The sequence below is a fragment of the Esox lucius genome, chromosome 18, assembly GCF_011004845.1.
Source record: "Esox lucius isolate fEsoLuc1 chromosome 18, fEsoLuc1.pri, whole genome shotgun sequence".
Taxonomy (NCBI): Eukaryota; Metazoa; Chordata; class Actinopteri; order Esociformes; family Esocidae; genus Esox; species Esox lucius.
Genome location: NC_047586.1, coordinates 17,742,627 through 17,763,819, shown reverse-complemented (window position 1 = coordinate 17,763,819; position 21,193 = coordinate 17,742,627). Strand labels below are relative to the sequence as shown.

The following is a 21,193-nucleotide window of genomic DNA, read 5'->3' as shown; positions in this document are numbered from 1 at the left end:
AGAATCTCAGGCCTTAATGGTCTTCCAATAGAGATACATGTAACTTTTTATGATCTGCAGAAAGATTCACTACTCTAAAATTGAATTACTCATACATCAATGGCAAAATCACTGACACACAGAGAGATAACAGATGAGATAATACTTTTATAATGCACTCAAAGATGCACTTATATCCCATTTGAATTAGTCACATGAATGGGAAACAGTCTCTGACACAGCTAGTATCTGCTTTCCAACTGAAGTAGGATCCTCGGGTGTCGTTTAAAGACCCTGTTAGAACAAAAACAAACTAAAGGCACCCCACCTTTAAATGTTGCCATGCAAAAATATTGGTCAAATGTAATGCTTGCAGAATCATAAAGGTCCTTCCAGACATTATTCTTTATTCAGGATCAAATAGGTTTCTAAAACAAAGATACATTGGAGAAAAAAGTGTTAGGGTGATTATGGGGTCTGGTTTAGTTTGTGTCAGCATGCAGACTACCCACACAGGCAGTCATTACTGGGGAACTGCTCCTCCTGGTTTAAAAGTCTGTTTGATTGACTCAATTCCAGATTAGAGCTTTGTCTTGGCTTCCCTATATAGTATATTATAAGTACATGCTCTGGACAGCCTCTTTTTTGGTTCCATCTCTGTTGCCAGATGCAGAGGATATCTTCTCCTGCTGCTGAGAACAACTGCATGTATTTACGTTTTGGTATCTACTTATAAGAATTCTACTGTTTATGTGTATAACATATTGTGGTACATTTTCTTGTATTCATGCATACAGTGAGGGATTTTTTTTATTAATCCCTTGCTGATTTTGAAAGTTTGCCCACTGACAAAGAAATTATCAGTCTATAATTTTAATGGTAAGTTAATTTGAACAGTGAGAGACAGAATAACAACAACAAAATCCAGAAAAACACATAAAAAAAACAAATCAATGTTATGAATTGATTTGCATTTTAATGACTGAAATAAGGATTCAAACCCTGTGCAAAACATGACTTAGTACTTGGTGGCAAAACCCTTGTTGGCAATCACAGAGGTCAGATGTTTCTTACAGTTGGCCACCAGGTTTGCGCACATCTCAGGAGGGATTTTGTCCCACTCCTCTTTGCAGATCTTCTCCATGTCATTAAGGTTTTGAGGCTGGCGTTTGGCAACTCGAACCTTCAGCTCCCTCCACAGGGATTAAGGCATGGAGACTGGCTAGGCTACACCAGGACCTTAATGTGCTTCTTCTTGAGCCGCTCCTTTGTTGCCTTGGCTGTGTGTTTTGGGTCATTATCATGCTGGAATATCCATCCATGACCCATTTTCAATGCCCTGGCTGAATGAAGGAGGTTCTCATCCAAGATTTGACGGTATATGGCCCTGTACATCATCCATTTGTTGTAGTGAAGTTGTCCTGTCCCGTTAGCAGAAAAAGACCCCCAAAGCATAATGTTTCCACCTCCATGTTTGACGGTGGGGATGGTGTTCTTGGGGTCATAGGCAGCATTCCTCCTCCTCCAAACACGGCAAGTTGAGTTGATGCCAAAGAGCTCGATTTTTGTCTCATTTGACCACAACACTTTCACCCAGTTCTCCTCTAAATCATTCAGATGTTCATTGGCAAACTTCCGACGGGCCTGTACATGTGCTTTCTTGAGCAGGGGGAACTTGTGGGCACTGCAGGATTTCAGTCCTTCACGGCGTAGTGTGTTACCAATTGTTTTCTTGGTGACTATGGTCCCAACTGCCTTGAGATCATTGACAAGATCCTCCTGAGTAGTTCTGGCCTGAGTAGGTGTGAACTTGCATGGAGCCCCAGACCGAGAGAGATTGACAGTTATTTTGTTTCTTCCATTTGCAAATAATCACACCAACTGTTGTCACCTTCTCACCAAGCTGCTTGGCAATGGTCTTGTTGCCCATTCCAGCCTTGTGTAGGTCTACAATCTTGTCCCTGACATCCTTGGATAGCTCTTTGGTCTTGGCCATGGTGGAGAGTTTGGAATCTGATTGATTGATTAATATCAGCTCGTTACCTGTATAACAGACACCTGGGAGCCAGAAATCTTTCTGATTGAGAGGGGTCGAATACTTATTTCACTCATTCAAATGCAAATCAATTTATAACATTTTTGACATGCGTTTTTCTGGATTTTTTTTGTTGTTATTCTGTCTCTCACGGTTCAAATTAACCTACCATTAAAATTATAGACTGATCATTTATTTGATCAGCAGGGGATCAAATATTTTTTTCCCTCACTGTACATGTTTCTGAAACCTAGGTTAAGTGTTCTTTTTGCTCCATTATCTCCTTCTCAGGAACCAGCCTTGCCTTCATACATTAACAGTCCATGAAGTCAAGTTGGTAACAAGGTTGAAATACTTATTTTCCCTAGCCATGAGAACATCATTCCAAATTATGTTTTCAATGAATTACAATCAAATCTAAAAACTATGCTGGTATTCTTTACATATGTTTTAGCAGTAGATATTATTTAATAATTCCATCATACAGGGTTCTGTAAGGAACACGTTTGTTTTAATTTAGGAAGAACCTTGAAGGTGTTATGTTTAGAAAGGAGTTTATCTCCATTTTAATGTAAATCTAAGGTACTTATCTATTTATTCTCAGTTTTACAACATGAACAATGGGGTGGGGTTGATCATAGATCAGCTTTTCTACTCCGAGAGACTTTATACAATTATTACAATCTCTCTTCCTTTGTGATTACTGCAGAGATTAGTCTTTACATAATACTTTGTTATCTGTCTTCCAAGGACCCACACTCATGACCCCGCTGTCCTTTCAAACATAATGGTCTATCTCACTGCTTATCTTTAGTCAATGCGAGAACAGTTTGTGTCAGGGAAATCTCTTAGCAACCTTGTGCCAAAACATCACCTGTACATAGGTTAACAAAGGCCAAGTCTGAAGCTTTAATCTGTCTGGGGGCTGAGATTCACCTTGTTCATCTCTGTGTTCTAGTCATGTGCATGTCAAGTTATTGCCCTGTAGTGTTATGATAGCTACTTTTCTGACTGTCATAAGTGATTAGTATAAGCATGCTAATTCTTCCAGATGTCCACTGTGATACTCAATCGTGTTGAATTGGTCATTGCTACTCAGACAAAATGGTGTGAAAGATATGAGTACAGTTGTGGACAGAATTAAAAATAATAGCAAATAATAATAATAATGTTAGATATACAGTTTTCATTCAATTATTGTGATTTAGTAATAAAGACAGCAGAAAAAGACAAGGAAGAGATTTTTATTAAAACAGCAACAGTCCAGATTTGAATTGATGCTGCAGCAGGACCTGTGCACCAAAGGCAGTGGCTCAGACCCCTGGACCACTCTAGGCCAACTATCAGACACTTTGATTGACATTGAAATGCTAGTGTTTTGATTTAAAAAGATTAGCTACACCAGCAAATGTATTTTGTTATTTAGCCTACTGACTCCTCCAAAAACATATCAAACCAATGCAGGTCATATAATAAGGCCCTAGATCCTTAATAATTTTCACTACATCAGCCTTGGAATATGTGTGAAAATGGTGGAGGCAGGACATACCTATACATTATGCGGGTCTCCTCACTCTACGTAGAATGTCTTAACAGCTGGGGGGTAGGGCTCCCATTGAGCTCCATTTCTGTGGAATGATCTGTCAATCCATGTGAGAGACGCTGACTCAACCTTTTCTCTAGGCCTCTGTCACCTACATCATCCTCCATTCTACCACTTGCCCCTAATCCACCGCTTTTCTAAGTGCTCCATTGGCCTGTTGTTCTCATCTGTCCTCATCCTGGCCTCTATGCAAGGTAGAGGGACAGGATGTCTCATTAGTTCATTTTTAAAGTAAAATATACCTATAAAACCACTCTTTCTAATAAAAATCATAGAGGTACCTCGAGTAGGGGAGACAAGGGAAAAATTACAACAACAAAACATTTTCTGATTTTAAACATACAGTACCAGTCAAAACTATAGAAACACCTAATCATTCAAGGGTATTTATTTTTACTATGTTCCGTATTGAAGAAAAATAATGAAGACATCAAAACTATGAAATTACACATATGGAATCATGTAGCTAGCAAAAAGTGTTAAAAAGATCAAAATACATTTAATATTGTAGATTTTGAAAGTTGCCACCCTTTGCCTGGATGACAGCTTTGCACTCTGCATTCTCTCACAACCGGTTATGTCAGCGCCGGATAGCACCCATCCTCCCCCAAAGTTTTTAATTTCAAACTTTTGGTCTCTACTGCCCCCTTGGGGTCAACTCCCTTATACAGTTTGGGGAGGGACCACATCAACCGGATGTTGATTTCATATGGTTGATATCTTCTGCAGAACAGCCAGCTGACAACAACAAAGCTGACGCGACATTACCGGATTGAAAAAAAGGAGAAAAACAATAAGGATTACAACAGAACTGAATTCGACGTTTGTCGCGGAATTCTACAAAATTGGTCGAAGAAACAGGTTATTATAGTCTTGACGACGTAACTCAGAAGATTACAGCTGCAAGGTAAGAAATTAAGTTGGTCACGCCATGTTTTGTCGAGAACAAAAACAGTCGACATCGGTTTTCTATTTTCACCTGGCTAGTAAGCTCAGTATATATGATTACTGTCTCTGGCAGCAAATTGTGAGAACTTAGATGCTGTTAATGTTTGTGTGTTACATTGAGATAACGATGAATACACGTATAGAGAGTTTAGTTTTGTTGTCAAAATGTGTAGTTTAGGTACAGAGGTTTTTGACAGAGGTTAGTTTCTAGATCAAGACAAATTAACATTTGTCTATAAAACCAAACGCTAGCAACGTTACTTAATCATTTGAAGGTTCGGGCAGAAATCCGTCAAAGTCTACATACTACACGCGCAATTCTTGATTATTGTTTGACATCGCTTTGCAACAAGTTCCTCATTAAACGTAGATTTTGTATTCAATGTTTTGAAACGGGGATTGAAATGTTAACCGCGGCAGTTCTCTGACGCAGTCACAATTCCTCTGCCATTGCCTTCTGTGTGTGAGACGAGGGGGAAAGGGGTTGTTGTTTATGTCCTCATTCAGAAGGTAGTCTAGACTTCGGTAGGTGTTTACAATGAAGTGTAAGTATCCACAATCAGTGACGAGGCTAGGATTCTAGAAATACTGAGGTCAGGTATCAAATGACTCCCTCCCCGGCAAGAAAAATAATAACACCGGTATTCAAATCTGTGATTTTTGTTGTTGAAGATTTAGAGAACAATACTTGAATATTAACATCCGTTTGAAAGTGTCTAGACTAAGGTGAATACATGATCTCTTGTCAACAAATGGTCTATAATTAGCCTACTTAAAATCCGGGGGAATTTAATTTGTAAAATGCACTCAGAGTTTGTTTACAGTGTAATATATATTAAACATTGTTATTAGGTCAACGATATATATTAATAACGTTTAGTAAAGTTTAAGTAAATGTATCCAATGTTTTTATGAAGTCATGGAAAAACACTTGGTGAGTTCCGATGATGTCATGAAAAAAAGAGGGATGACTCAGTTTTCTTAGTCACACTCATAGATATAATTTATCTGTGGTCACACTATAAAAAAAATATTTGTAACTACTTTGTTGGTAGTTAAGTTTTTTTTTGCCAAGCCCTAATGAGTTTCAATGTAATTAACTGTCAATTTCAAAAGGCGTGCTCTGTAAAAAATCTCTGACTAGGCAGTATAGTCATTTTAATTACAGGTTATTGAACTAATAATTTAAAGCAATTCAACAGCAAAAAGCAAGGAAGTATTATATTATGACAGGTAAGCTACTGATGCCAAGTCTTTGGGCAGGGTTAGGTATTTGTTCTATCATGATCTTCAAGCTGCTGGATGTCACCTCTTCCCTGTGGTGTAACAACAACTTGTGAGATGCCTCAGCTGCTCTGGGTGTCAGAAAGCTCACCACACCAGGTTTAGAATAGCATCCAGTTGTCCTCACTGCAAGTGCCTTCCTGAGCACTGCTAGTTTCCCTTATCTCCTATTTTGCTTGTCACCTAATGTTTATTGGAAAATAAAACACAAACCAGCTAGGTGTAAATAGTCCACAAGCTCAGACAAAATATAGCTCAGTCAATATGGAAATCTGTTACTATGTAACATGCAATACAATTCTATGCTATTAGAAACAAAACAGTTGATTAAAAGATCTCTTATTCAAAACAGTTCAATGGGCTACATGCATAATTTTAGCTTTGTGAAATAACAATGCAGTAATAGTGGAATGTAGTGTTTCACAATATTTATTCACCAAAGATTTTTGATGCACACAAGCGCAGCCTAAAAGGCAAGATTTCTGTTGATCAACAGAAGACACACTGGCACTCGCCCATTGACAAACAGTGCTGGATCAAAATCCCTGTTGTTTTAATTCTACACAGTTCACTCAATTTCAGTTCAAATCCCAAAAGGAGCACTGCATGGTGTAGGGAATCTCTGTGTCATGTAAATCACTTATTTTGAATTACAAAATGAAGACATACTGTTTTTACAGATTTTGTAAGCTGGTTACTCACTAGTGCTAATATGTAAGAAAGTGTAACTTACCAGTGCTAATACGTAACCTGGTTGCACAGGGTAGATATAATAGTATATGTACATCTGGGACACTCCATTAATCAGTATGTTATGTTGCAATTTGTTTAATTACATTCAAATTAGCTAAATGTATGATATGTTAAACCTTTTGCCAAACATTGGATATGTTATGAATTTGCAAAAATGTATGATATGAAACTCAATTGGTTTGAAACTGAATTATTGTCACGGCAATTCACCTAGTGCCCCTTTAAAAATAACTAAATGTAGAGGCCTCCCTCTGTCCTGCTGTAAAGGCTCTATGTTAAGGCCCCCCTCTGTCCTGCTGTGAAGGCTCCATGGCAGCTATAGAACTGCACAAAGCATGGTAAAACAGCAGCCAGTACAGTTTTTTTTAAATGTTCCGTGTTAGGTTATTGCTTAGAATTGGCATGCAAGACTTAGACATTTAAAAAAACAGTTTCCCGGCGAAGAACACGTCAAAATGTTGCTTTGATGTAGTGACTGTGATAAAAAAAAAACACGAAGAACGTAACCCTCCCTTTCTTAAAGGTTGGTCTCTGCTAACGACAGCACAATGGGTCGGATCTTCCTAGACCACATCGGCGGTACCCGACTCTTCTCCTGCGCCAACTGTGACACCATCCTGACCAACCGTTCGGAGCTCATCTCCACGCGCTTCACCGGCGCCACGGGCCGAGCGTTCCTGTTCAACAAGGTCAGCCCCGTGACAGGCCGTGGGGGGAAGAGACTGTCTTCGAGGAACAAATGATGTCCCCACTTCTCCAGCCCTGTCCCGTTTATGGTGGTTAAACGTACTGTTAAATGTCCCCAAAAAGAAAATCTAAAGAAATGCTGGCCAGGGCATGTCCAATGCTGAGTGGTACCAGAGCCAAATTGGAGCGGGACAGATGGTCCCCCTATTCAACGTTTTGGAAACCTGCTCTGCGCTGGGCCGTATTAGGCGTGCTCCTTTCCCCTTTCAGCGCCACTCTCACGTGCACGCACACACATCTAAGGACACCCGTCAGTGAGAGCCACAAAACACTAGAGCGCCTAACATTTTCCCCTCCCCCTCAAAACGGGCTATAAAAACCTACCTGTCAACCAGGATTAGGCTAAAGCAAAGTCGCCTATGAAATAAATTGACCTGGAAAGTGGAGGAGAGAGAGGCTGATTTATAACCATAGCCTCATGATTTTATTATTGCATATCTTCAAACCTCCCATGTGAAATATTTTGATAGCATATAGCCCAGGCAGATGTTAGCCCAGGCAAATAAAGGGTAGACACACATTGTACATTGCTTACATTATTGGTTACTTAGCAGACATACTGGTGTCCAGACTCACCCAATGATGAAAATGCTGATAAGGATGAGTAAAAACTACCAGTAGGCATATCAACATTTTATCATGTTGTCCCAGTAACGATTAGTATGTCATGATTTTTTTACATGATAGTTGTTTTTAGGTTTTGGCTTACTGGTTCAGACACCTGGTGAACACATGGATCACGTTTTGTCTTTGTCGCCCCCAGGTGGTGAACCTGCAATACAGCGAGGTGCAGGACCGCGTCATGTTGACCGGCAGACACATGGTGCGGGACGTCAGCTGCAAGAACTGCAACAGCAAACTGGGCTGGATATACGAGTTCGCCACCGAGGACAGTCAGCGCTACAAGGAAGGCCGCGTCATCCTCGAGCGGGCGCTAGTAAGGGAGAGCGAGGGCTTCGAGGAGCACGTGCCCTCTGATAACTCCTGAGTCCTCGTCAAACGTTCTCCCTTTCCTCGTACACCGAATGTCTGTCCCGAAACCCCCAATGTTCCCTACACGGTTTCCGACTATAGGCAACCACCTGTGTATACGCTTCCCACCAGCAACAACTGTGTAGCGCTAGATGAGCCTGCTATTTAGTCTGCCCCTCACACACACAGACACACATAGTACACAAAACATTTGAGAACACACTTGCTCCCAGGTTATACCGTCTGGGCGTTACGGACACGCCTTGGAGTGAGGTCCAGACTGGCTGCCTGATGAGTTGGGGTTGTTGTGTGGTGTTCTTTACTGACCTTGAGCAGAGAGAAACGGCATGTCGACAGACGCAAATGCCTCGTTGTCAAGGGGTTACAGCTACATACGATAAGACTACGCGCTCTGTTGCATGGCAGTAGGCTTGGAGGGGGCGGGGTTCCACCATTAAAAAAATAAATAAAAAAAGGCAACCAGAGGGTTTGTGCGATTACTTCCTGTATTGTGAAGCTTGTGATCAGGTATGTTTGAGTTGATAGACATTTTAAGTTGTATATTTTCCTTTTACTAAAAAATAAGTTTGGAAGTGTTTTTGAGTAAATATGTTTCTGAATGTTGTCATTAAATTTGGCTTCCATTTGCTTTTATTGAGATGTATTCTATTTTTGAGTTGTATTTGATTGGTAGTGATGATTCTACTTTTTTCAGTGTTGGAGCATAAATGTGAAGATTCATTACATTAATTCTGTGGCAAAAAAAAAGTTGTACAAACAGAATCACCTGAATTCATCTAATAGTAGCTCTTTAGTTAGAAAGATTCCATTTGCAAAAGAATCGGACGAATGAATACACCCCTGATGTCAGCTTTCACTTTTATCCCGGTGATAAATGCATGTTTGTGTACAACATCTCTAACAGCTTGACTGTTATGGAAACAGGATCAGACCAATGACTGGTATTATGTCCTGGATTAGTATTTGTCAGTGTTGTATCTTTTCTTTTGAGGTGAGTAGTCTTGGATGCCATCCTTTTAATGCTTTTTCATCACTTAGCTTTAGAAACGAAACAAAGCTGCGAGAGCCTGAAAATCAAAGCGTGGGGTTGCGTGAATGCTTTTTTCTGCTTTGGTTGATGGATTATAAAATAAATGGATCATATGACTCTACTTAAACCTTTGTATTCAGTTCTCATACCTGTAGGACACTAATATGGGTAAAGTTATTGGTTAAGAAAAGAGTTTTAAGATGCACCTTGGCCTAAACCATATGCACCCTGAGACAGGAAAATGAAATCAGTTGCGTCATTATCCTGTTTTCTATCTACCAAAAGTAACACTCATGACCGGTTTTTGGATGATAATCAGCTCTTGCTATTCATCAGAATCTAATTTCCAGACAATTACTCAAAGCGTTTCTGAGCCTGGCACCATAACCATTCAATGTTGGCTGTAAGAGTGACTATGCTGACTATTACGGAATCAAACTACTGGCTGCAGATGCAAAAGTTATTCTAATAAGATGACCATACTTAATACAATGTTACTTCAATTAGCTACAGTATGAGCCTAATTTTGAAGAAGCAAGAATTGCCCATCTGATCTGGACTACAACATCATAATGTCATGATTGGCACTTCAGTAAGGAAAGTTGTTGTAACACATGTTAGTAAACTCAGCCAATTATGCCAATGCCTGTTGCACCAAGTATTTCTCTGTACTCTTATTAATGATTAAAGACCATGTTTGACAGATCGTTCCACTACTGTGGAAGTGGGAACACTATTGAAAAACCTTTAGCTCCATGACATATCTTAATGTGGTTGCAGCATACTGACATAATTGACCTATAAAGGCTGACAAAATACAAAGGGTCGTTGTCATTGTCCATTTTAGAGAGCTTTTTATTCATCATTATAGACATTTGCCAAATTCTCCATAGAATCAGATTTGCACATTCCATAGTCACTTGTTTCACTCCTTACAAGTTTCTGTAGAAAATAATGCAAATGTTTACCCTTTTTTTCATCATGAATCAATGCGTTAAAGATCACACAGACCACCCATTCCTGTAATCCCATTTATTCGTCCTCAGCAAGGGAAAAGAAAATTTAACAGAAAATAAAACAGAATTATGTTCTTTTTTTTTTATACATCTAACTAAATACGCAGCTCTATGCTAGTGTGTAAGTAAATCAAAACAATATATGGTTAAATAAAATGTATTTGAAGATACAGAAACGATATTACTTTTTTCATTAGCACTTGAGAGAATGGGTTGCAAAAAGACCAAATTAAGCCACGACATCAGTGTCTCCTTTACCACTACACATCGCTCCTCGCACCAGGGGTGGGGTTGGTAAGAGTAGAAAGCGAAGAAGAGAGAGGGGGGGAGGGGGGGAGTAAGTGAAGAAAAATGAGATGAGCATTGGGACCAGCAATCAAGTAGTGTTATGACTAGGGGAATGAGGGAGAAACTGAACAGACCAGGATACTACTTAGAATGAAACAATGTACTGGACGTGCATTCCAAATGGTCCGCTAGCATGGTCACATCGCCGGAGCCCTGATGGGACAGTCTAAGGGTTAGGCATCGTGTGGGTTGGTGGAGTAAAAGAGAGAGAGCAGGAGGCATTACAAAACAGAAAGACCATTAACAGCAATAACAGCCATCGCTTATTCAAAGAGCAGCAGGCAGAGAAGGGTTCTGCTTCGAAGAGGTCCGGTGTGTGTGTGGGGGTGTGTGTGTGTATATATGTGACAGAGAGAGAGAGAGAGAGAGAGAGCGCGAGTCTGGTCCATTCATTCAGACTCTGAACCCACTGAGCACAGCGGAGGAGGAGACATCCCACCCTCCTACAACCTGAGGAATGTTCCGGGGACAAGACATGGTTATGTTCCGTTTCTCCTTGACCACTGGCGTATTGAAAACCTGCTTATGAAGACGACCAAGGAGTCGGTAAAGAAAGATAAGTCTGTTTCGTATATAGAAAGTCCTGTACTGGTGCATTCGGTTCTCTCCAGTGACGGGTGGAGAAAACACACGGTGGCAGGTTGTCATGGTGGCGCTGCCGCGTGAAGCCCAAAAAACGGACCGATCCGTTCTTGGCGAACCCAGAAGACCGGCGCATGTTAAGGCTGTGTGAAAACAAACGTGCGATGGTGACTGACCGTGGCTCCAGGGGCTGTGGTGGTGGCCGGATCTAAGTCTGGGCCCAAGACGGTCCCCGTCTGGAGAGGTGAAGATTCACAGGAGTGGTTTGCTCCAAGATGGTGGGTCAAGAAGTGCGGGTCTATTACAACCATGCTCCCTCCCTCTCTCCTGCTCTCTCTCTCTCTCACTCGCTTGCTCCAATTCCCACTCTCTCTTTAAGTGCGTCTTCTCTGTTGTTTGGAATGGGTGGGGGGGGGGGGGGGGGTGGGGGGGGGGGGGGGGGATGGGGGTCGGGCGGGCGGGGTGGGGGGGGCGGCAGCACCTCAGGAGCATTCCTCTCCAATGCGTTGGCACGAGCGGCCCACCTTGCGGTCCAGCTTCACCATCTTGAGGACGGCCTCCTCGCGCCCGCGCCCCTGGTGGTCGAACAGGCAGTCGTGCTGCTCAGGTAGACGGTGGAGCATGCAGAACACGTAGCCTGCGGGATAAAACAGAAGGATGGAGCAGGGGGGGAGGGGGTGGGGGGGCAAAAGAGGGAGGTGGGGAGAGAGAACGATCGAGAGAGAATGTTTACATTTCATCTGGTGTCGAGGTCCTGAGGCCACTGTGAAACCAAGGACAGACGTGTTAAGATGCTGTTCCTGAGCAGTACTGACCGCAGCGACAGGAGCCAAGTTCCTGCTGTACGAGCTCCAGTTTGGTTTGGCAACGATAGCAGCGCCGGCGGTTTTTTTGCTTGGGCCCTCGGCTGGGCTCCTTGCTCGGCGCCTCCCTCTCCTCAGAGTCCTGCCGTGGCCGTTTCTCGGGCGACGCCTCGCTCTCTGACCCGGAAGCTAAAGGAATAGAAGGACACATGGCTACATGGAGTCCAATCAGGGATGTACAGTTTGGCGTCGAAATGTGGACTCGGGTAGCATGGACGTACCTGATTCGCAAGGACGTTTTGTGGGCGTGCAGAGGGTGCTGTGAGCTGTTTCTGTGCATGGTGATAGCCCTGTCAAGGAAAAGCCAGAAGACAAGGGAATCCTTATTGATCCAGAGTTTGTGCATCACCTATACTAACATGCAGTAAATTATAGACACGGTTAACAGCCAACAAAATGTGGAACAATATTCTTAAAGGATTTAAGACCTCATGGCAATGTTATGTAACCAGATAGACTTAACGCATTTCCAATGCCTAATCAAATCCTGAGATGACAAAATGTCTATTTATACAAACGTATTATGTTACTTATGTATTAAATATGGAGGTTAAAAATACCAAAATGTGATTTGTGAGATGTTAAATTCACTTCCAAGGTGAGCAGGTCCTTACAAATGGTCAGCGTGAGCACACTGACCCACTAGGACTCCAAACTGGGCCATGCGGAGTATACGCATGGCCAGCTGGAGAGATGGAGAAAGACACCCCCCAAGGCAGAAATAGAAGCAGGCTGTTCCCCATATCAGTCTGACCTAGCATACCCGACAACACGGTGACTGCATGAAATACACACAGCGCGTGCACATGAACTCACTCGGATGGTGAAGCCTAACATGATTTCCCTTTGGCTCTGTGTTTCTGCATTTCGGATTTGAGATTACCGGTAAACTGCATTCATTGTACAGAAGAAGCAAGTGACAGCTTTTGCTGAAGAAAAATAAGGTAACCAAATAGATTAATGTAATTTGGCTGGATTTTGCAGTCATACATGTACAGTGGGGAGAACAAGTATTTGATACACTGCCGATTTTGCAGGTTTTCCTACTTACAAAGCATGTAGAAGTCTGTAATTTTTATCATAGGTACACTTCAACTGTGAGAGACGGAATCTAAAACAAATCCAGAAAATCACATTGTATGATTTTTAAGCAATTAATTTGCATTTTATTGCATGACATAAGTATTTGATAGGGTTAGGGTTACGGTTAGGGTTACCTACCAACCAGTAAGAATTCCGGCTCACAGACCTGTTAGTTTTTCTTTAAGAAGCCCTCCTGTTCTCCACTCATTACCTGTATTAACTGCACCTGTTTGAACTTGTTACCTGTATAAAAGACACTTGCCCACACACTCAATCAAACAGACTCCAACCTCTCCACAATGGCCAAGACCAGAGAGCTGTGTAAGGACATTAGGGATACAATTGTAGACCTGCACAAGGCTGGGATGGGCTACAGGACAATAGGCAAGCAGCTTGGTGAGAAGGCAACAACTGTTGGTGCAATTATTAGAAAAGGTTCAAGATGACGGTCAATCTCCCTCGGTCTGGGGCTCCATGCAAGATCTTACCTCGTGGGGCATCAATGACCATGAGGAAGGTGAGGGATCAGCCCAGAACTACACGGCAGGACCTGGTCAATGACCTGAAGAGAGCTGGGACCACAGTCTCAAAGAAAACCATTAGTAACACACTACGCCATCATGGATTACAATCCTGCAGCACACGCAAGGTCCCCCTGCTCAAGCCAGCGCATGTCCAGGCCCGTCTGAAGTTTGCCAGTGACCATCTGGATGATCCAATAGAGGAATGGAAGAAGGTCATGTGGTCTGATGAGACAAAAATAGAGCTTTTTGGTCTAAACCCCATTCGCCGTGTTTGGAGGAAGAAGAAGGATGAGTACAACCACAAGAACACCATCCCAACCGTGAAGCACGAAGGTGGAAACATCATTCTTTGGGGATGCTTTTCTGCAAAGGGGACAGGACGACTGCTCCGTATTCAGGGGAGGATGGATAGGGCCATGTATCGCGAGACCTTGGCCAACAACCTCCTTCCCTCAGTAAGAGCATTGAAGGTGGGTCTACCAGTATGACAACGACCCGAGACACACAGCCAGGGCAACTAAGGAGTGGCTCCGTAAGAAGCATCTCAAGGTCCTGGAGTGACCAAGCCAGTCTCCAGACCTGAACCCAATAGAAAATCTTTGGAGGGAGCTGAAAATCCGTATTGCCCAGTGGGCCAAAATCCCTGCTGCAGTGTGTGCAAACCTGGTCAAGAAACATACGATCTCTGTAATTGCAAACAAAGGTTTCTGTACCAAATATTAAGTTCTGCTTTTCTGATGTATCAAATACTTATGTCATGCAATAAAATGCAAATAAATTACTTAAAAATCATACAATGTGATTTTCTGGATTTTTGTTTTAGATTCCGTCACTCACAGTTGAAGTGTACCTATGATAAGAATTACAGACTTCTACATGCTTTGTAAGTGGGAAAACCTGCAAAATCGGCAGTGTATCAAATCCTTGTTCTCCCCACTGTAGGCCATTTCTACAGTAAATCTGTGATTATTAAGCCCACTGACAAGATATTGACAGTGACTAATACAAAGAAATTGTAGAAAGAGGAAACATAAGTGATTGTCGTCATCACAAGCACCCATATACTTTGGGTCTACAAGTTCCATCCCTTCAAATTAAGATACCCTAATTAAATTTAGCATAATTACACATACTGTATAATAAATCAGTTTTAAGGTATCAGCTTTGATATTGTTAATAAAATACATAGGATAACATTTCTTAACTATTAAGAGCACAGTGACATTACCTATTGACTGACGGTGGCCCTCCAACAGTATACTGTGCAGGTCCAATCACACCCTACCATTAGAACATTTAATAACCAAGCTTGGACCGGACTTCAGAAACCAGCCAAGGACAAACTTTTAAATATAATTAAATATACATTAGGCAAGTAATGTATCATGCCTGGTTCTTGATTTGTGGAAAACTTATATTCATTGGTCCATTTCAGTGTTGCATTTATAAGCAGAGTTGAGTACTGAACTGCTGTACTTAAGAACAAGAACTGTTAGTTCAAATGTAATTGACATATTCAAATGAGATGCCAATCACAAAACAAGTTGACCAGGATAGAGAGTCTAGTCTGACAGTTCCTAGAAGAGTAGTAGTTCCTTAAAGCATTTTCTTCAGTAGATGTAGCACATTGCTACCAGCCAGGTTCTTGTATATTTAAGTATCAGTGGATAAATATACTTAATAAGTCTGCCTACCAAACAGATGTGCTTCAGATTGCCCCCTTCAAAGGAGAAAATACTGCAATGAAAGTAAACATCCTCCATCACACTTGCTAGGTATTGCAGTTGGTTCAGGACAGGCCCAAGTTACAATGGCCTCTTTACTTTGGCGTATGGGCTTCAGCCCTGATCAACCCCTTCATTAATCTGGCCCAGGGATTAGAACTTTGTTTTGTACTAGCTGGTACAGTACAAAAATGCTCATCCCAATTTCTGTCGCAAAAAAGTTTATATTAATTATTATTAACATGAAGTGGTTTTGATTCTGCAAAGCAACCTGAAAGTTCCAACTTGAAAATTCCTACTCATGCAGTCTAGTCTGGCAGATCTGGAAAACCAGCTTGGATTTAAATATAACTTAGGTATTGGATGAAAAGCAAGGAAAAAATTATACTGGGTTGTACAGAAAAAGGAAATCCAGGCACTCATGCGGACATTCTTCTAAAAACATACGTATAATTGAGACTGTAAGTGAGAGATTCAAAGGTTTAATATTTAGGAGTTTCAACCCTCCAGATTCAAGTTTGTTATGTAGCCAAACCTGTTTTTCCTTACCCACAGTGGGGGAAAGTTGATATGCTTCAGTTTGCTCCCAATGTTTCATGTTTGGCAAAAACAAAAAAAAAATCTATTTAACAAACTGTCATCCAATTAGAAAATTTTAATATAAATGAAAATTAGGTCCCAGGATATAAAAAAAACCCATTGAAAACTCTACTCACAGAGTGTAATAATCTCAGCTACGGTAGATCATTTGTGTCAGAAAAGGGCTCAAAACCTGGGAACTCCAACTTACCCTCCTGTGCGGTGGACAGCGTGGGGGCGGGGTCTTCGGTTGACGCCGATGGCTGATCGGAGCTAGTGGGTGGTGATGACAAAATGGATTGGCTACTGTTGCTGCTACTGCTACTCGTCTCGCTACTGAAGACGGCCGATTGGTTGTTCCCGGTGCTCGGGCTGGACTTTGGGGCACAGTCCTTGTCTGTTTGCTTTTGCTCTACGTCTGAAAGATAGATTAAATATAATTTCTAGTGCCCCCAACCAGCACCACATCCATTGCAGGTTAACAGACCAGCTGCTTCAGAGCTTCAGTACAGGCTTCAATATAACCCGATTTTAGACTGTCTATCTGACCAACTACCAAAACCCAGAGGGCTGCACAGTTTTAAAGGCAGTGGGGCCTCATCTCAATCCCCTATAGAACCCATCTCTGTTGTTGTGTTCGTGTATCCATTCTATTCCAAGGGTTACAGCTGTGCCAGCTGTGGTGCTACACTTAGATCCTTTGCTTTGCCGAGCTTACAGGTTTCCATAGACACGGCCAGAGTTCCACAGCATGCTCACTCTCTCTCAAAACCTTTGTCACAATCTCCCTTTTGGAGCTGCAATCTATTACAACAGTAGAGTTTAGAGCCCACACCCTAAAACACAACAAAGCGTATAACACATTGGCAAATATTTCCCCTGACATCCACCTTACTCATTCTTCAGAGATAGCCATTACGCCAGCGTGAAATCCATCTAACAGAGGGTGTAGGCTTTTTGAGGGATAAAAAGGGTCAAGCCTTGTATTTTTACTGCATGTCTTTGGAATATTTCATAGGTACAGTTTATATGACAAAGGCCAATACAAAACATATAAATAAACTAACATATCAATGCATAGAGAAAAATCTAGTTTAAAGAAACATCTGCCCCAAGTAAGAAGCCCTCATGTCTCAGGTACACACTGGTCTCCCCCACACTGAAGAACCCCACTGTTCATACATATGGGTATGGTATAGACTGGCTGCAATGAAACACAAGACTTACCAGCAAAACATTTTGAGCAGAGATTCATGGTTTTACTGGACCTAGAGAGAGGGGGACATTTTTTATTAACTGAAAGAAATGCTACCAAGATGGAGAATTTGCCAAATAGGATAACACCCCACTAAAAAAATTAAATATCAATGGATTCAGCCCCTCGTATATGCCACAAAATGACAAAACAAACATAGTTTCAATCGCTCTCAGGGCACTCAAACCTGACCCATTTATTTTACCCAGACTTTCAGAAGGACCTGCAGGGTTGCCATAGCTACGGAGAGTGAAAACAAGCGGATGGCAGCGGTGAGAGATGACAGAAAGTCAAGACAGGGAAGAGCAGGATTACAAACAAAGACAGAGGGGTTGCTAACAGTTGGAAAGCCAAGGAGGATAAGACAGCAAAAACTCATACAGCAACAAATGAGCACCAGGTAGAACTACACCTCAGAATCCTTTTGACCTTATCACTCCCCGGTTTACAAGGTAATCAGTCCACTCCAAGCTCAATGTGCTGAGAGGCTTATTCTGACAAAGGCTTCAGGTGTTCAGTTCAGTTGTGGGCCTATCTGAGGCTTCAACTGTCAACAAGTTGGTCTACTAAAACATGAGATCTGTGTAATCAAATGTTAGATCTTTCATGTATACATTACAAACGGATTTCGGTCCGGAAAAGCTAAACCACCTTTTCTCTCCAAAACCTAATAATGTTTAATAAGTTCAGTCAGGACACAGAAGTCTAAGCCCCAAAGCCACAGACACAAACAACAAAAAAAACATTCCACAGAGCCTCAAACTTGTTAGACTCTAACTAACTCTAACTAACAATCATGCCTAATTTACCCTTTATGTCCTTCTCAATGACACCATATTTCCAGAGGTAGGCTAATGGTTGTCCCCCACCTCCCCCCGGACCCCTCATTGACCGTCACTTTAATAGGAGTGCACAATGCTTGGGTGTTTTGTTTAGTTCTGTCAATAGCGGAGGTAGAAACTCCATAGGGGTTTTCATCCCATTGTGCCCTCTGGGGAGAATGTGACCGATGCTCTGTTCCAATGGACCAGGGAGATATTTAGGACTAACATGACCTTAACTACAAATTGGGTTCCCCCCCCCCCCCCTGCATCACATGTTATTCAGTGGTACAGTAAATAGGCCTGAACTGACAAGAGGGTTGGCCCGATACCTAAAGCAGCCTCACAGAATAGACGTCTGAGCAGACCCATGATGGCTAATCTAATCGAGTCCTTTCACCGCTTTGAAAACATTTGCCTACTTTCAGCGAGCACATTAAAAACCAATGTTCCTCGTCTATCTCTGTGTCCCTAAGGAGAGCTACCGTGTTGATCAAAACAGAATACCAATCAACAGTGGTCTGTCACTCTCAAAATAATATTTTGCATTGTCACAGTAAAAGAAGTCCTTTTTTTACCTGCAAAGAACTGACCTAAAAACAGGAAAGCTGCAAATTCAGCCCAGATTTCTTGAAACTAGACCACATCTGAAGGCTAAGCCTATATCCTGCAGCCTTGAGATAAAGCCGATCCTCCCAATGTTTAATGAGACATCTGACACTGCAGCCCCAGTCAGCAGCAATGTTCAAACTGAAGAGGATGTTTGTTCCTGGCTCTGGCTATAATAAGCCATACTCAGAGAGAGAGAACGGGGGACTGAACATACACTGCAGGCAAGGACTACCAAAAAAGCCCAAAGTCTAAAAAGGCTTCAGAGAGCATCAGACATGTTGAACCAGGTGTTGGCCATAGGTGCTGTAAATATGGTGCAAATTGTGTCACCGGACTGATGTTGACAGGTGTAATTCACAGTTTGCTTACATAACACACCCTAAAGATCCTCTGTCTGACTTTACAAAGCATGACAAAAGAAAAGAGGTTTATTGTAATTAAAATTATCTGGATCAACATCCATGAGCCCCCCTCTTGATAATAGTTGCCCATACAGAAAGAACTGATCCTGTTCAAACAAAGCACTGACTTTTTTATTCTTAGTAGGCTATAACCTTCACTTGGTTTCTCAATTTCACAGAGAATGGTTTAATGTTCAATTTACTGTCAAGATGGGCTCTTAAATGACAATGAAGAAGCATTTCCGGTATGTAATCGAAACAATCACGATTGAGATAGTGGGGGAGGAACGTGCTGTAACTTGACACAGGCTAACTAATGTGTTTGCAATGACAGTCTGGACAATATTGGATACAGTGTCAATGTTTCATCATTAGTTAGGATACCAAAGCTATAGCTATATTTAAGCCTAACTAAAGCGAATGATACATCAGATTCTAACCAACAAACTTAAAAAGCAATCAGAACCTCAGCTTTTCCAAGCATGATTCGACGCTCTAACAGAACAACACTCACGGTCATAGAATATAAAAGCCCAAACCTTAAGCAAACCTCGAGAACATTCAGATATGAATCAGTTATAGCCCAACCATTATCCCCAACCCCCACCCGGTCTACCCAACAGAACAACAATGGATTTAGCTTAAGCTACATTAATTCCCATCCCCATCATTACTCCATTAAACCATTTCCACAATAGATAATGTGCGACATCTTACCCCCAAAATCCACAGGGACACCGAGGTGGTAAAGGTTTGCTGCGCTCACTACCAGTATCCCCCATGACTTCAATAAAACGATAAAGGGTACGCGAGGCTGGGGATGAGACAGGGGCCTTGTCGTTGTAAAGGATCTTCAGCCAACTCAAAGTAGAAAATATCCGCTTCTATAAATAGTCCTCGGTCAAATTGGACAAAGAAGGTGGATGGCTTTGCCGACACGAGCGGCCACAAGAATCCGAATAGTCCTAAACTGCTCAGTTTGGATTAATTGACCATCCAAGTGTCCTCACTGGACTCAAAGCAAATCAGCTGGAGCTCGGTTACTACTAACACCCAGAGAGGGGGTGTCAGGGCTTTGTCCAACCTGTAACATGAAAGATACAACACAAAAACATAAACACAACAATAACACATTTCCAACAATCTAAATAATTTCACACTTATTAAAGCAGTATAAATAAAGCAGTTACCTAGTTATTATTCCACTTCGACGCGATGCAACGTACTGCGTCCCCCAATCTTCGGGACCACCCAATCTAACTTGTCTTTGGGGCTGAACCACCGAGTTTGAAGTGAACTGTACAAAAGTAAGCAGGTCAGGAAAGTAACGGGTAGTTACCTGGACTGGAACGTTCATATAGATCAAATTTAGAATAAAACGTCCACTGTGCCCTATATCAATAGAATCAAAATGGCGTTCATTGAACACAGAACACAATTCAGTGTTTCGGATTCCTGTGTAACCAGCTGGGGCGAGAGCGCATTAAGGGCGAAAATAAGAGGGGGGAGAGGGCGAGATAACAAATGTAAGCATGCAGACTAACACCAACCATTCGGATGAATTCGTTTTAAACATAAGCTAAGCACAACATTCCCGCTTATGTCACGGTTTAAATGTTCATAATAATTACCATAAACAGCGATATAAAACGTCCCAGTGTTGTACGGAAAAATATTAACTGTTTACATATTATTATTAGTCACTGTGTAATTCTTACGCGGTGCCTTATGTCCCCAGAAAATAAGTGTTTGTGTATTTTATGTTAAATTCCGAAGGGCCTGTAAAAATGAACTAAGGAATATAACACATTAAACATGGACATTTTAAATATACATTTTTATCACTTGGAATCATTCAAATCATAAAGAAATTCATAAATACCACCACATTTTGAAGTGTTTACCACTACATATGGTTAAAGTGGCACCTCAGATGAATGACCCTTCCAAATCTACATTAATGGATAAATATATTTTCTCAGAGATGATTGGAATGGTTGAATGGTGAGAGGC

General features: G+C 41.7%; 2 protein-coding genes across 3 annotated transcripts; one reads left to right on the top strand and one right to left on the bottom strand.

Moving 5' to 3' along the window:
* The first annotated feature begins 4,323 nt into the window (after window positions 1–4,323).
* ypel5 (yippee-like 5) lies at window positions 4,324–9,493 on the top strand. The gene is made up of 3 exons (XM_010895001.5): window positions 4,324–4,524; window positions 7,126–7,291; window positions 8,113–9,493. The coding sequence occupies exons 2-3, from the start codon at window positions 7,151–7,153 to the stop codon at window positions 8,335–8,337; spliced, it is 366 nt and encodes a 121-aa protein (XP_010893303.1). The 5' UTR covers window positions 4,324–4,524; window positions 7,126–7,150; the 3' UTR covers window positions 8,338–9,493.
* A 2,269-nt stretch (window positions 9,494–11,762) lies between these two features.
* On the bottom strand, window positions 11,763–20,674 carry LOC105024804 (AN1-type zinc finger protein 3). 2 transcript variants are annotated; one of them, XM_010895000.5, is made up of 7 exons: window positions 20,371–20,484; window positions 19,898–20,264; window positions 17,319–17,359; window positions 16,303–16,509; window positions 12,403–12,471; window positions 12,134–12,310; window positions 11,763–11,955 (listed from the first exon to the last, which is right to left on the bottom strand). In XM_010895000.5, the coding sequence occupies exons 2-7, from the start codon at window positions 19,960–19,962 to the stop codon at window positions 11,801–11,803; spliced, it is 714 nt and encodes a 237-aa protein (XP_010893302.1). In that variant the 5' UTR covers window positions 19,963–20,264; window positions 20,371–20,484; the 3' UTR covers window positions 11,763–11,800. The 2 variants fall into 2 exon arrangements, with proteins under 2 accessions (XP_010893302.1, XP_010893301.1); XM_010894999.5 differs by lacking the exon at window positions 19,898–20,264 and having other exon boundaries at window positions 20,371–20,674.
* Between the last annotated feature and the right edge of the window lie 519 nt (window positions 20,675–21,193).

What these genes read in the sequence shown, in the direction of transcription:
- ypel5 (XM_010895001.5), top strand. Translation starts at nt 7,151, where the DNA reads ATGGGTCGGATCTTCCTAGACCACATCGGCGGTACCCGACTCTTCTCC. An exon ending in GAGCGTTCCTGTTCAACAAG is followed by an intron (nt 7,292 to 8,112) that starts GTCAGCCCCGTG and finishes TGTCGCCCCCAG; the next exon opens with GTGGTGAACCTGCAATACAG.
- LOC105024804 (XM_010894999.5), bottom strand. Translation starts at nt 20,537, where the DNA reads ATGAACGTTCCAGTCCAGGTAACTACCCGTTACTTTCCTGACCTGCTT. An exon ending in CGAAGTGGAATAATAACTAG is followed by an intron (nt 17,360 to 20,370) that starts GTAACTGCTTTA and finishes CCCTCTCTCTAG; the next exon opens with GTCCAGTAAAACCATGAATC. An exon ending in GCTGTCCACCGCACAGGAGG is followed by an intron (nt 12,472 to 16,302) that starts GTAAGTTGGAGT and finishes TTTCCTTGACAG; the next exon opens with GGCTATCACCATGCACAGAA.